Source organism: Mobula birostris, chromosome 6, assembly GCF_030028105.1.
Source record: "Mobula birostris isolate sMobBir1 chromosome 6, sMobBir1.hap1, whole genome shotgun sequence".
Taxonomy (NCBI): domain Eukaryota; kingdom Metazoa; phylum Chordata; class Chondrichthyes; order Myliobatiformes; family Myliobatidae; genus Mobula; species Mobula birostris.
This window is the reverse complement of record NC_092375.1, coordinates 142,110,647-142,126,785: the sequence shown is the minus strand read 5'-3', so window position 1 is coordinate 142,126,785 and position 16,139 is coordinate 142,110,647. Positions and strand designations below refer to the sequence as shown.

The 16,139-nt window shown below is 40.0% G+C and overlaps 1 protein-coding gene across 2 annotated transcripts in view; it reads right to left on the bottom strand.

Annotated features, from left to right (window-relative positions):
* Positions 1 to 16,139, bottom strand: part of vps8 (VPS8 subunit of CORVET complex) — a 662,306-nt gene that overhangs the window by 145,386 nt on the left and 500,781 nt on the right. For both annotated transcript variants that reach the window (XM_072261484.1, XM_072261483.1), the window contains exon 44: positions 10,950 to 11,003. In XM_072261484.1, the coding sequence (XP_072117585.1) occupies positions 10,950 to 11,003 (54 nt within the window). The remainder of the gene's footprint in view (positions 1 to 10,949; positions 11,004 to 16,139) is intronic.

Genomic DNA, 16,139 nt, shown 5'->3' with positions numbered 1-16,139 from the left:
CCATTTGGAAGACCCATTTGACACCGAGCTTTATCTTCCTGGCTGATATCTTGAGATGTTGCTTCAAATATCCACATAATTTTCCTTCCTCATGATGCCATCTATTTTGTGAAGTGCACCAGTCCCTCCTGCAGCAAAGCACCCCCACAACATGGTGCTGCCACCCCCATGCTTCATGGTTGGGATGGTGTTCTTCAGCTTGCAAGCCTCACCATTTTTTCTCCAAACATAACAATGGTCATTATGGCCAAGCAGTTCAATTTTTGTTTCATCAGACCAGAGGACATTTCCCCAAAAAGTAAGATCTTTGTCCCCATGTGCACTTGTAAACAGTAGTCTGGCTTTTTTATGGCGGTTTTGGAGCAGTGGCTTCTTCCTTGCTGAGCAGTCTTTCAGTTTATGTCGATATAGGACTCGTTTTACTGTGGATATAGATACTTGTCTACCTGTTTCCTCCAGCATCTTCACAAGGTCCTTTGCTGTTGTTCTGGGATTGATTTGCACTCTTCACACCAAAGTACATTCATCTCCAGGAGACAGAATGCGTCTCCTTCCTGAGCAGTATGACGGCTGCGTGGTCCCATGGTGTTTATACTTGCATACTACTGTTCGTACAGACAAACGTACCTTCAGGTGTTTGGAAATTGCTGCCAAGGATGAACCAGACTTGACATCATTTTCTGACCTCAATCCGATAGAAAATTTGTGGGCAGAACTGCAAAAGCATGTGCGAACAAGGAGTACTACAAACCTGACTCAGTTACACCAGTTCTGACTGGAGGAATGGAACAAAATTCCAGCAACTTACTGTGAGCAGCTTGTGGAAGGCTACCCAAAACGTTTGACCCAAGTTAAACAATTTAAAGGCAACGCTACCAAGTACTAACAAAGTGTATGTAAACTTCTGACCCACTGGGAAAGTGATGAAAAAAATAAAAGCTGAGATAAATTATTCTCTCCACTATTATTCTGACATTTTTAAAATAAAGTAGTGATCCTAACTGACCTAAGACAGGGAATGTTTTCTACGATTAAATGTCAGGAATTGTGAAAAACTCAGTTTAAATGTATTTGGCTAAGGTGTATGTAAACTTTTGACTTCAACTGTAGATTTACAACCAATTAAGTACTTCTAAAGAACACTCACCACTGCAATGGTGGAAATATAACTAGCGCAATGCATGGGAAATCCCACAATCACGGAAACAAGACCTTCGGCCCATCAAGTACTCAATAACTATCAACCATTCACTTACATTAATCCCAATTTTTAACTCTCTCCACATTCCTATCAATTCTTCCCAGATTCTACATATCCACCTGCACACTAGGAACAATATACAGTGGCCAATTAATCTTTGGCACATGAAACCCAGTGAGAATGTGTAAACTCCACACAGATAGTGCCAGAGGTCAAGTTTAACCCTTTATCTCTGGCTCTCCAAGGCAGCAGCACGACCTGTTGCACCACTGTGCTGCCCCAACAACCATAAAACTAAGTTCTTGATGATGCTTTTGGTGTTCAAGATATACTGGACCCAGAACACTGGGGAAAGTGGATCTGCTCTCCTTTGAGTAAATGCAGTGGGATCTCTAACCAAGGATAGATGGTTAGTTGGCTCATTCTGAAGATACCACCTCCGTGGGTTCATTAAGCCCTGAGTACTGGGAATGGCTCCAGTTACGTGTTTCTAAATTTGAAACGAGACGGGAGCCAATGTGCTTCTCACTCATTGATGACAGTTCCTCCCACTGAACAAAATGTATGTGTGCATGATATGTCCCAGGTAGATGAAAGTGGATTCACTGAGGCACAGCTGCACACAGCTGGAGGAATGGAACAAGCAGATGTATTTAATTAACTTGTCTACAAGGTTACATAGTCAGCTGCAAGGCTACGTAGCAAAACTCAGCTCCACAAATCCCAAAACCTCATTTACTTTTGCAAGATAGCATTATAATGGGACAAGCGGTTGCAGCGCTGTGTGATATGGAGGGGACTCTGCACAGGATGAGAAAAATCTGCAGCACGTTTCAATCTCAGCCAGGTCCATCATGGGCACTAGCCACCAGCTGCATCGAGAACATCTTCAAAAGGCAATGCCTCAGAAAGGTGGTATCCATACTTAAGGATCCCCATCAACCAGGACATGCCCTCTTCTCATTGCTATCATCAGGAGGCGGCACAGGAGCCTGAAGACATACACTCACCATTTCAGGAAGTTTCTTCCCATCCACCATCTGATCTCTGAACGGACTACGAACGCATGTACACTTGTACACAACCTTACTATTTTTTTGGCTCTCCTTTTGGACTTTTTTGTTTAATTATATGTGTTATTGATGTTTTGTGGCAACAGTACATTGTTATCCTTAATAAAAGAAACTATAAATTACAATCTTACTACTGCTGCAAAACAACAGATTTCACAACATATGCTAGTGCTATTAAACCCAATTCTGATTCTGATGTTTTAATCCCTGCTGGAGGTTTTTTTTAAAAGACACAAGGCAGATGATCTTCTGCCCTCTCATGAAAATTTACCCAAAGAAGAGGACAGGGACTACCCCTGATATCTAGACCAATATTTATTTTTCATTGGCTTCAGTAACAACACATGGTCTCACTATCATGTGAATGCCCCTGAGATCATACTGTTAAGAGTTAGTTTACTCTTCCTAATATCCTCTCAGCTATCAGTCCCTTTCTCAGGATCACCCTTTCAACTGCACCAATGCAAGGAGGCTCCTTTTCACTTTTGGCAACCTCCCAACTTGTCTCCTTTGGTCAACCTGCAGCTTAGAAAATGTTTTTTCCAATTATCTCTGCAGCCCACAGTTTAAAAATGAGAGAAGACAAAATTAACTGCAGGGTTAAACTAATATTTAATGGTAATCAGAATTCTGTATCTACTATATCCATAATGTAATTAAAGAAATTACATTATAGAAATCCAGTGTAGAAATAGCAGGAACAGTTCCACAATAATCTAATAACCGGCATTGCAACATACTCAAGTCACTATAAATCAGTAGTCCTGATAGTCAAATCAAACAATCTCATAGAAGATACAATACAGGTTGAGCACCGCTTATTCAAAGTGCCTGGGGCCAGAAGTGTTTTGGATTTTAGATTTTTTTGGAATTTGGAATATTTGTATCTGTATAATGAGATACCCTGGGGATAGGTCCCAAGTTAAAACATGAAATTCATTGACATTACATATAGAGTTTAGATATACAGTCGGCCCTTCTTATCCGTGAGGGATTGGTTCTGGGACCCCTCGCGGATACTAAAAAACGCGGATTCTCAAGTCCCTTATTCAACCTGTCTAGATGCGGTGGACCTTAGGACCCAGCGGAACCCCGGACCTTATTTAGCATGTCTCAGCAAGGTGGACATTAGGACCCGGCGGCGGACCTCTGAATCCGCAGTGTTTCTGTTCACGAAAATAATCACGATCACAATTTAAAATAAAATGGAAATAATAAAGCGATCGGAAAGAGGTGAAACACCATCGGTCATTGGAAAAACATTAGGCTACAGTCGGTCAACGATTCCAACAATTTTATACGATAAAGTGAGAAAGGCCCTGCCCCAATGAAAGCTACAATTATTACTAAGCAATTTGTGGTTTAGTTATTGGGTTTTGGGGTTTTGGGTTTTTGATCCTACACATCAACCCGGCATGGCTGGACAGCGCGTTCGGGAGTGATCTGTCACTGGATTAAACTCAGGTATTTCTGTTCCCGAGCCCAGCACTGAAACATATGTTTCTTAAGTGTTTTATATGCCTATAAAGGTAAAATATATACACTATATACTATATACTAAGACAAACGTTTGACTAACTGATGCTAAATAATACCGGATGTACCTGTTCCGACTTACTTAGTAAGAGGACTTCCGTTTTTTTCCTGATCCCAATCCACAATAATCTATGCACATCCTCTTGTACACTTTAAATCATCTCTAGATTACTTATAATACCTAATACAATGTAAATGCTATGTAAAATAGTTGTTATACTGCATTGTTTAGGGAATAATGACAAGAAAAAAGGTCTGTCATGTTTGAACAACAAGTGCTGGAAGAGCACTTCCGGGTTTCCTCGATTCGCGGTTGGTTGAATTTGCGCAGGCCGAACTCGCGGATAAGGAGGGCCGACTATATACCCTGAAGGTAGTTTTATATAATACTTTAAATAATTTTGAGTATGACACAATAATGCGTACACTAAACCATCCAAAAGGTAAGCTATCACTACCTCAGCTGCCCAGATGGACAGTCAGTGGCTGTCCGGCACTGCCATCATACCTGACTCTGAATCTATGTGCTTACTAGTAAGCAGCCTTTGTCTTACTCTTGTTCATCACATATATGTACTTAACAGTAAAATTATTACATACCTTTAATATAATGAAAATATAATGCGTGCAGGGTAACTAAAACAGCGTAGCAGCATTGGGTACCAGCCGTTGAACAACCACAGACAACGGCAGGCTTTCAGTCTCCACCTACAATGCCATATTTTGATTAAAAGGTTATTTGTATTTTACTTTATTTTTAGATTATATGTAAGGTAAAGTCATAAGTGGTGGTTGTTCCAACACCATACTCCTCTGTCAGATGCTTCAAACTATCAGGTGTTTCTAACAATTTGATTTTCTGTGTTATAAACATATATGCTTCCTCATTTTCCTTTTACTATTACCCATAGTGGTAACTGTAGGCTTTTTTTTGACATTTTCAACAATATCTTCACCACACAGAGCAGAGGATAAGTGCAAAACACATGGTAATCACTGTGAGTAATACAAAAAGATCTGGCTATGAAAACTGCTGGAAAAAAGCTGACACCAACAAGGTCCCACTCAGGGTTTATTAGGTCACTTCTCAGAACTGTCTGTGGTGCGCAGAGAACTGAGCATCACCTGAGAACATTCCCAACGTCTTGTGGAATTCTCCATTTGTGACGTCATGTCAGCACTCAAAACATTTTCACATTTTGGAGATTTTTGAATTTTCAGATAAAAGGTGCTCAACCTGTATTATATATAAATTCCCCAGCTATCATATTACAGTTCTCAAACTTCATTATCAATGTAAACTTACTAAAGGAATAAATCAAGAAGAATCAATTTATACCAAATTACATAAATACGGTTGGAACTTCACTGGAACTACATGCCATTGACAAGCTAGTCAAAACATAACAATATTTTAATTGATTTTTTCTTGTTTGAAAACAATAAAGCAAAATTCCAATAGTCTCTGCATGCAACTCCATGGATCACTTTCTTCCTTTTAGGTCTTTCTTTCTTAACTTCATGATCTGACATTTATGTACATTGATCACCATCTGCCATTGATTTAATCAGAACAAGCCACTGACCAAGGCAACAAGTACCTACTTGTCTTGCTGGAGTACGAAAATTGCATACTAGTAAATTCACTTTGAAAGACGATGACATTATGGTTCGCTCAGACAACATGGGCCAAAGGGCCAGTTCCTGTTACTGAAGTAGTCTATGAATGTTTATCAATAAGTTGAGTTTAACAGAAGTTAATGATAGGAAAAATATTTCTATGTAGCATTGCCCATAGAATACAATATAAAGGGAATTAACCATCCTGTTGATGCTATTTTCTGCAAAAACAGCTTTTATTATAGCTGGTGACATTTGGAAATATTGGTAAAATTATGTCATACAATTTAACCTGAAATTTACCTACCCATTTCCTAAAGTTAAGCAGGATGCTAAAATCTAGAAAATTATGATACTGTCTCCTAACTAATTACTGTGATATTAAGAATAGTGAGTACTAAGAGCAATTTAGGATTCAATTGCTAATTTATAGGATCTTTGCATTGCAATGTGATATAAATTTGAAAAAAATACAGGAGTAATGTCTCACAGTAGATGCCTAGCTGTAGATCCTAGGTTAGAGGTAGGACAATGGAGATGGAGGGATGGAGGATAGTGGCACAATACAGAATGGCGTGGACCAGACAACTGCAGAAATGTTGCCGACACACGTAGGATTTTTGACTTTTTCCACACCATCCTGATCTTCAAAGGTTCATTTATTATCAAAGCATGTATCCATATGCAACTCTGAAATCTGTATTCTCCAGATAGCCACGAAAGAAAGAAAGAAAGAACATGGAAGTCATTTAAAGAGAAACATCAGACTCAGCCCCGCCGTACAAAAAAGAACAGCATCACAATTATCAAACCCCCAAAACCCCACTACCCCTGCACAAACTGGAAGAGGAACACTGACCCCCAAAAAAACAAACACTGTACAAAAACTAACAGAACACAAATGTCCAAACACCTTCCCCTTGCACAACAAAACAGAAAAGGAACTGGGGATTAAAAAAAACCCAGAATATAAAAACTATAAGTCTGGAAAAAAGGCTACAGTCCGTAAACTCAATATCCAATCCATAAATGCAGAAACACGATATCATCCTACAACATTAGGGACCTTCATCAAGAGAGAGGGACATCACAAGAGGCAGAGAGCCAAACAACAATAGTCTGCTCACAGACCCCTTCTCTGGCAGTGATCAAAAGGCAGGCAGTCGGTGTTGAAACTCTTGCTCGACTTCTGCATTCACCTCGATGTCTCAAATCATCCTGGATGCTTTAATCAGCAATTAATGGATTCCTTAAATGGCGAAATTGAGTCGAACATCAGCTCGTGCCCCATCTCGAAGTTTTAGGGTGTCGAGGCTGCCCGAGTACACTCACATCCCGGAATCTTCTCGGAGACAGCAAAGCGTTGGATCACTCAAATGATCTCCAAACTACAGCACAAGCTCTAACAGTCCCAGAAACACATTTAAGGTGAAAAACAGAAATAAAAGTAGTAAAAAAGATATTTTCATTTGCTATGGGAAAATGCCGACCGAGGGAGCATTGTATGCTGGCGTCATCTTGAGCAGAAGATAAGATCTTGGGGGAACTCCGAGCCTATCTTCATCTGATTTCTTGGAAAGATTCCCAGATTGCAAATTTTCCAACTCCCTGATTACATACTCAAGTATACCATTGAGAAGAAGCCCCTTTCTCATTCATATAGACACGATGTCCTTTCCAAATACACAGAATCCCATCCTAAAACAGAAAGTAACACAGAAAGTCCTACTCTCAATCAACTTTATCATTTCCTGATTTTGACGGAACATCCTTCTCCCAATCTTTGATTTTTCAAAAACTTAGCTAATTCTCTAGTCATATTTGGTAAAATCAGCATAGCCCTTTTTAGTATGGCAGCATGTGAGAAATAGATGGTAAGCAAATTCAGAACTAGCAGTTCATATCAGAGAGAAATGTTAGAAGATGAGAAGCCATCGACCTGAAACATTAACTCTGCCTCCTCAGAGATGCTGCCTACAAGATTAATATCTTGATCAAGCTGGTTTGCAAGGATTACAAAAATGAGGAATGGAGAATTGCAAAATGAACACATTCAGTTGAAATACCATTATTGTTGTGGCATTTTAGTTTAATAACTAAACTTCCAGTAATATAATTTTAGCTTGCACGTTATCAGCTCTAGAAACATTCCCAAGCCAACTGTTCCTGAGCTGTCAACATAGATAAATGTTCTAAATTAAATTATTTAATGGGGATGCACATTCAAAATAAAGAATCAAAACATCTTATTAAAAAAGGCAGAATTAAGCTCAGTTTACTATGTTCACTTCACGGATCCCTTTTGACTCACAAAATCTAAAGATAAACACATTCTTTAGTTTTAGTGCTTTGTTTCCATAAAAAATACCTACTCCTATACAGTTGGCCCTCCTTATCCATGTGGGATTGGTTCCAGGACCCCTCGTGGATACCAAAAAACGTGGATGCTCAAGTCCCTTATTCAACCTGTCCAAATATGGTGGATCTTAGGACCCAGCAGAACCCTGGACCTTATTTAACCTGTCTCAGTGCAGTGGACATTAGGACCCGGCAGTGGAGCACTGAATCCGCAGTGTTTCTGTTCATGAAAATAATCACGATCGCGATTTTAAGTAAAGTGGAAATAATAAAGCGATTGGAAAGAGGTGAAACGCCATCAGTCATTGGAAAAACATCAGGCTACAGTTGGTCAACGATCAGAACAATTTTAAAGGATAAAGTGAGAAAAGCCCTGCCCCGATGGAAGTTTAATTATTAGGTTTCGGGGTTTTGGGTTTTTGATCCTCCACATCAACCCAGCACGGATGGAGACGTGCTCGGGAGCGGTCTGTCACTGGATCGAACTCGGGAATTTCCGTTCCCGAGCCCGGCGCTGAAACATACGTTTTTTAAGTGTTTTATATGCATAGAAAGGTAAAATATATACTATATACTAAGACAAACGTTTGACTAACTGATACTAAATAATACCGGATGTACCTGTTCCAACTTGCTTAGTAAGAGAACTTCTGGTTTTTTTTGGATCCCGATCCACGATAACCTATGCACATCCTCCCGTATACTTTAAATCATCTCTAGATTACTTATAATACCTAATACAATGTAAATGCTATGAAAATAGTTGTTATACTGTATTGCTTAGGGAATAATGACAAGAAAAACAAGTCTGTACATGTTCGAACAACAAGTGCTGGAAGAGCACTTCCAGGTTTTCTCAATTCGCGGTTGGTTGAATTCGCGCATGCGGAACTCGCAGATAAGGAGGGCCGACTGTACTTAGTCCCATTCAGTTCTTGAAGTGGATTTGATCGGGATGCCCTGCTTCAACCGCTACATAATCATTAAATTAACAACATGCTCCTTTTGTAACATCAAGTTTATGACCCAGAAACAGAGAAAGTCACTTCATTACTAACATAAAACTAGTTGAAATTACCCCAAAATTTCTAAAATTATTGATGCACCCTACAATCAAGATCCCATTATGAAGTTTCTTTTGTACTATATTTGAATATATTATAAAACAAAATGAACCAGAAATGTTGGCAAAGAACTCCCCGACAAGTTACTTTGGATCTACTGTAGTCAACTTCCTATTTGATGCTGTCCTAATCTTAGCTGCTGAGACATTGCAATAAAGTCTGGTAATAACATGCGTCATTACACAATCACATAATAGGCTGCCAACAAGCTCTATCTTTGACTTGGATGAAGATCCCATTTGAAAACCAGTTTTGTTGCACCCCTGTCATAGCTGGTTGTCATACTTGTCAAAAGCTCTGAATGTTTCCGACTTTCAGGACCAGCTTAGGATTATTAAAAATTAAACGATTAAGATATTCAAAATATTACTAAAATATTTTTTTTAAATATTTAAGCACTTTAAATAATTGAAAATATGTAACTAAATACAACAATATTTTAATAAAGGCAATTATTTCCCACTGTTGATATTAAAATGGTGCAGCCTCAGCAAGTAAATTTCTGACATTAGCGTTAGAGAATTGCTGCAGGTTCATGCCCCAGTAATGGACTTCCTGAATAGTTGAGTGATCGAGCACATTGAGATCATTGTGAGTAAAATGGGCTAGAAAGTACAACTAGAAAGTTTGGAAACTGTAATCATTCTTACAAGTTCCATGCTAATAAATCAGCTTCCAAAAGATGCAGAAGTCAGTTCATCTTAAACAATAGCTTTTTTTTTAAATCTAAGAAATGAAAGACATATTTGTATTTCTATAACACACATAAATGGACCCTTCACATCACCACACCCATGCCAACCTTTATATCCATCTACACTAACCACATCTGCCTGCATCAGGTCTGTATCCTTCTAAGCCTTGCCTGTTGAAATGTCTCTTAAAGGTAATGATTGTAACTAATTCCACTATCTACTCTGGCAGTGCATCTAGATATCAGCTCTCCATATCACAAAATTTCTCCTCCGGTTCTCTCACAATAAACCTATGCCTTTTTGTCTTTGATTCACTTATCATGGGAAAAAGATCATGACCATCAACCCTCTCTACGTTTAACTTAATATGACTCTGTCAGGTCACACATCAGTCTCTTTTACTTCAAGGAAAATAAGTCCAATGAGTCAACCTTCCTCCATAACAAAAGTTCTCTAATCCAGGGAATGACCTGGTGAACATGTGAATATTCTCTGCATGCTCTAGCAAATCTACATGTTTTGTATAATGTGATGACCAGAAATGCACAAAATACTTCAAGAACAGTTTAACAAGTGTTTTGTTAAGTTACAACATAACATCCTAACTTTTATATTTTATGTTCTGACACAGGACGGCATGACTGCCATTTGCCTTCTTTTCCAACCATATCTCTCCTGTGTTGCCACTCTCAGGTAACCATGGACTTGAACCCCAAGATTCCTCTGTGCATAAACATTCGTTAGCACCCTATCACTTAATTGCATTTCTTCACACTTGTTTGGATTAAAAACATTTTGTCCCTGTTCTGCCCAACTTTCCACCTGATCCATATCCTACTATAGCTTTAGACAACCTTCCTTGTTTCCACACCACCAGTTCTGTGATATCTGTGAACATCCATCCATGAACATACCTAATTATTAGTCTTCTCCAACCTTCTGGGCACTATTTAAGATATAATCCACAAGGAAACTCATATTTACATCCTCCGAATGTGCTCCATTGTGATCATGGTGAATATACAATATAGAATGCCTACCCTTTCAAATGAAACTTTCAGCAGGTATCATCGAGGTTCATATTCTAATATAGATATTGTTCACTACCATTTTCTTGAAACTGATGTTTCCTCATCCAGTACATAAATGATTCTAAACTGGCCAAATGTATCAATTTATTAAAGACTAAGAAATTAGATGCATAGGTGCCAGTAATTCTATAGCTGTCAGTTTTACTCCTTTGGAATTGCTATTTTTTTGATGATTTAAGACTGATGCACTTACAGAATACTTTCATTTAGAAGAAAAGGCAAGCAGTTATGTTAACAAGTAAATGGTTTACCTTTCTACTGTCAGAATCCTTGTTCGCTGAGTAATAGACTGGCATTACTTTAATCTAGGAGAAAAAACAGGAAATGGAATCAGTCAGAATATTGACATTTTCAGAGGAGTGGAGCGGAGAGTGATTCTTATACTTTTTCCACTCAATAATCTAAGCTTGACATCAGTGTGGGCATTGTGTAACAATGAGGTCACAGATGTTTTTCAGCATGTGAATATAAAATCAAATGCTTTGTATTTTGAGCTTCAGGACTATCCAGAGGATATTTTGTTACATTAAAGATAGTGAATAGATTATAGATTATGTTGCAGAGCTAAGTATTTTTTTACATTCGATATCATCAGGCTTGCATGCATACAAATGTGCTCCTCACAATCAGCAGCTCACCCAGCAAATCAGCATTTGGCTATGTTAACATTCAGCCCAAGGGTAATAACAATGAAAACTTGTTCGAGGAGTTAGACATAACAATGTTCCATAGGACAAAAGTCCAGGGATTTCAAAAGTTCTGGTCTAAGTCAGTTCCAAAATGTCTGGTGAAAAAGTCTTCAAACAACTGACTAACTTGAATTATATCATGGAACACAGTAAAAGAACACACAGCTCTGAACAGAACATCATAGCCATAAGAGTAAATCTAGACTGGCTGGGGTTAATTTGCATATCTTGAGTTGCTTGAAGTAAGAAAAAAACAAATGGTGTGCCAATCAATTATGGGTTCTATTTGTAAGAAACCATTGTTTCAGAAGGTATGCTTCAATGCAAGGCACTAGTGAAAGTAAAAAATATATCTCCATCAGCACAGCCTTTTGCTTCCAGTAACATTACTAGAACCATAGAACATAGAACATTACAGCACAGAAACAGGCCTTTTGGCCCTTCTTGGCTGTGCCAAACCATTTTTTGCCTAGTCCCACTGACCTGCACCTGGACCATATCCCTCTATACTCCTCTCATCCATGTACCTGTCCAAGTTTTTCTTAAATGTTAAAAGTGAGCCCACATTCACCACTTAATCTGGCAGCTTATTCCATACTCCCACCACTCTAAACTTTTCCCCCTTCACCATTAACCCAATTCCTCTAGTTTTTTTTCTCCCCTTGCCTCAGTGGAAAAAGCCTGCTTGCATTCACTCTATCTATACTCATCATAATTTTATGTACCTCTATCAAATCTCCCCTCACTCTTCTACATTCCAGGGAATAAAGTCCTAACCTATTCAACCTTTCTCTGTAACTCAGTTTCTCAAGTCCTGGCAACATCCTTGTAAACCTTCTCTGCACTCTTTCAACCTTATTAATATCCTTCCTGTAATTTGGTGACCAGAACTGCACACCATACTCCAAATTCGGCCTGGCCAATTCCTTATACAACCTCACCATAACATTCCAACTCTTAAGGCTGATTTATACTTGTGCGTACTAACTCAACACAAAGAAACTCAAACTTCAAACAATGGTGACGGAAACTGAAGGAGGGTGAATTCTCTGTGCTTGTCCGGCCACTGAGAGACATGGATGAGGAAATGCATTTCAAATATTTTTGGATGTCGGCAGGTAGATTTGATGATTTGGTTCATCATCTCCAACCATTTATTTTGCATCAGTGTACGCACAGTATACTCGGAGACTGGCAATCACCATTCGAGTTTTAGCTTCAGGTGGAAGTCAACAGGCTGTAGCAGCTAGCTACAAACTGGCGTCAAGCACAGGGTCCTCCATAATTTTGGAGGTCTGTAAAGCTTTATGGAAAGTATTGCAGCCAGAGTTCCTTCCCTGCCCTTCAGTCACCCAATGGAAAGCTATTGCAGCGCAGGAGGAAATGCGATGCTACCAAGCGGACCAATCACAGTCGTTGTGGTCTGCGACGCCGTGACACGTAGTTACATTTTGGGAGAGGTGCGTATTAGACTACGGCATAGAGTATAAGTAGGGTACGTTGCTACGCCGCACCTACGGCGTACATTTGACGTACAAGTACAAATCAGCCTTTATACTCTATAATTTGATTTTATAAAGACTAATGTATCAAAAGCTCTCTTTACGACCCTATCTACCTGTGACGCCACTTTTAGGGAATTTTGTATCTGTATTTCCAGATTCCTCTGTTCTACTGAACTCCTCAGTGCCCTTGTATGTTCTACCTTGGTTTGTCCTTCCAAAGTGCAATACCTCACACTTGTATGTATTAATCTCAATCTGCTAATTTTCAGCCCATTTTTCCAGCTGGTCCAAATCGATCTGCAAGCTTTGAAAACCTTCCTCACTGTCCACTACACCTCCAATCTTGTATCATCAGCAAATTTGCTGATCCAATTTACCACATTATCATCCAGATCATTGATATAGACGACAAATAACAATGGACCCAGCACTGATCCCTGTGGCACATCACTAGTCACAGGCCTCCACTCAGAGAAGCAATCCTCCACTACCACTCTCTGGCTTCTTCCATTGAGCCAATGTCTAATCCAATTTACTACCTCTCCATGTATACCTAACGACTGAATCTTCCTAACTAACCTCCCATGCGGGACCTTGTCAAAGACCTTACTGAAGTCCATGTAGACAACATCCACTGCCTTCCCTTTGTCCACTTTCCTGGTAACCTCCTCGAAAAACTCTAATAGATTGGTTAAACATGACCTACCACGCACAAAGCCATGTTGACTCTCCCTAATAAGTCCCTGTCTATCCAAATACTTGTAGATCCTATCTTTTAGTACTCCTTCCAATAATTTACCTACTACCGATATCAAATTTACCGGCTTATAATTTTCCGGATTACTTTTAGAGCCTTTTTTAAACAACGGAACAACATGAGCTATCCTCCAATCCTCTAGCACCTCACCTGTAGATGCTGACATTTTAAATATATCTGCCAGGGCCCCTGCAATTTCAACACTAGTCTCCTTCAAGGTCTGAGGGAATACCCTGTCAGGTCCTGGGGATTTATCTACTCTGATTTGCCTCAAGATAGCAAGCACCTCCTCCTCTTCAATCTGTATAGGTTCCATGACCTCACTACTTGTTTGCCTTATTTCCATAGACTCCATGCCAGTTTCCTTAGTAAATACAGATGCAAAAAACCCATTTCAGATCTCCCCCATTTCTTTTGGTTCCATACATAGCCAACCACTCTGATCTTCAAGAGGACCAATTTTATCCCTTACTATCTTTTTGCTCTTAATATACCTGTAGAAACTCTTCGGATTATCCTTCAACTTGACTGCCAAAACAACCTTACGTCTTCTTTTAGCCCTCCTGATTTCTTCCTTAAGTGTTTTTTGCACTTTTTATACTCCTCAAGCACCTTATTTGCTCCCTGTTTCCTATACATATCATACATCTCTCTCTTCTTTTTTATCAGAGTTCCAATATCCCTTGAGAACCAAGGTTCCTTATTCTTATTCACTTTGCCTTTAATCCTGACAGAAACATGCAAACTCTGCACTCCCAAAATTTCTCCTTTGAAGGCCTCCCACTTACCAATCACATCCTTGCCGGAGAACAACCTGTCCCAATCCATGCTTTTTAGATCCTTTTTATTTCTTTAAATTTGGCCTTTTTCCGGTTTAGAACCTCAACCCGAGGACCAGATCTATCTTTATCCATGATCAAGTTGAAACTAATGGTGTTATGATCACTGGAACCTAAGTGTTCCCCTACACACACTTCCGTCACCTGTTCTAACTCGTTTCCTAATAGGAGGTCTAATATTGCATCTTCTCTAGTTGGTACGTCTATATATTGATTTAGAAGACTTTCCTGAACACATTTTACAAACACTAACCCGTCTAGACCTTTAACAGTATGGGAGTCCCAATCAATATGTGGAAAATTAAAATCCCCTACTATCACAACTTTATATTTCCTGCAGCTGTCTGCAATCTCTCTGCAGATCTGCTCCTCCAATTCTCGCTGACTATTGGGTGTCTATAATACAATGCCATTAACGTGGTCATACCTGTCCTGTTTCTCAGCTCCACCCATATGGCCTTGGTAGACAAGCCCTCTAATCTGTCCTGCCTTAGCACTGCAGTAACATTTTCCCTGACTAGCAATGTCACCCCCTCCACCCTTTATTCCTCTGCCTCTATCATGTCTGAAACATTAGAACCCTGGAACATTAAACTGCCAGTCCTGCCCCTCCTGTAGCCAAGTTTCACTAATGGCTATAATGTCATAATTCCATGTGTCAATCCATGCCCTCAGCTCGTTTGCCTTCCCCACAATACTCCTTGCATTGAAATAGACACACCTCAGAAGATTATTACCACCATGCACAACCCTTCTATTTGTGACTTTGCATGAACTTTTAACATCATTTATTTTCACCCCCGCTCCACTATCTGCTCTGGCACTCTGGTTCCCATCCCCCTGCAAACCTAGTTTAAACCCTCCCAATAACACTAACAAACCTTCCTGCAAGGATATTGGTCCCCCTGTAGTTCAGGTGTAACCTGTCTCTCTTGTACAGGTCCCACCTGCCCCAGAAGAGCTCCCAATGATCCTGAAATTAGAAAGCCTGCCCCCTACACCAGTTCCTCAGCCACGGGTTCATCCGCCAGAGCATCTTATTCTTACCCTCACTGGCACGTGGCGCAGGTAGCAATCCTGAGATTACCACCCTCGAGGTCCTGCTTTTTAACTTCCTACCAAGCTCTCTATACTCACTCTTCAGGACCTCCTCACTCTTTCTTCCTACGTCATTGGTACCAATATGTACCATGACATTTGGCTGATCACCCTCCCACTTCAGAATGCTGTGCAAGCGATCAGAGACACCCCTGACTCTGGCACCCGGGAGGCAACAAACCATCTGGGAGTCTCTGTCATGACCACAGAACCTCTGTCTGTACGTCTAACTACTAGGTCCCTTATCACTCCCATTCTCCTCTTCTTCCATCCTCCCTTCTGCATTGCAGAACCAGACTCAGTGCCAGAGATCTGGCTGCCGCAGCTTGTCCCAAGTAAGTCACCCCCCCCCCCAACAGTATCCAAATCGGTATACTTGTTGTTGAGGGGAACCTTGCTCTGCCTGCCCTCTCCCCTTCCCTCGCCTGACGGTAACCCAATTACCTGTGCGCTGCTCCTTTGGCGTAACAACCTCCCTGAAGCTACTATCTATAAACTCCTCATTATCCCAAATGATCCGGAGATCATCCAGTTCCCTAACGCAGTTTGTTAG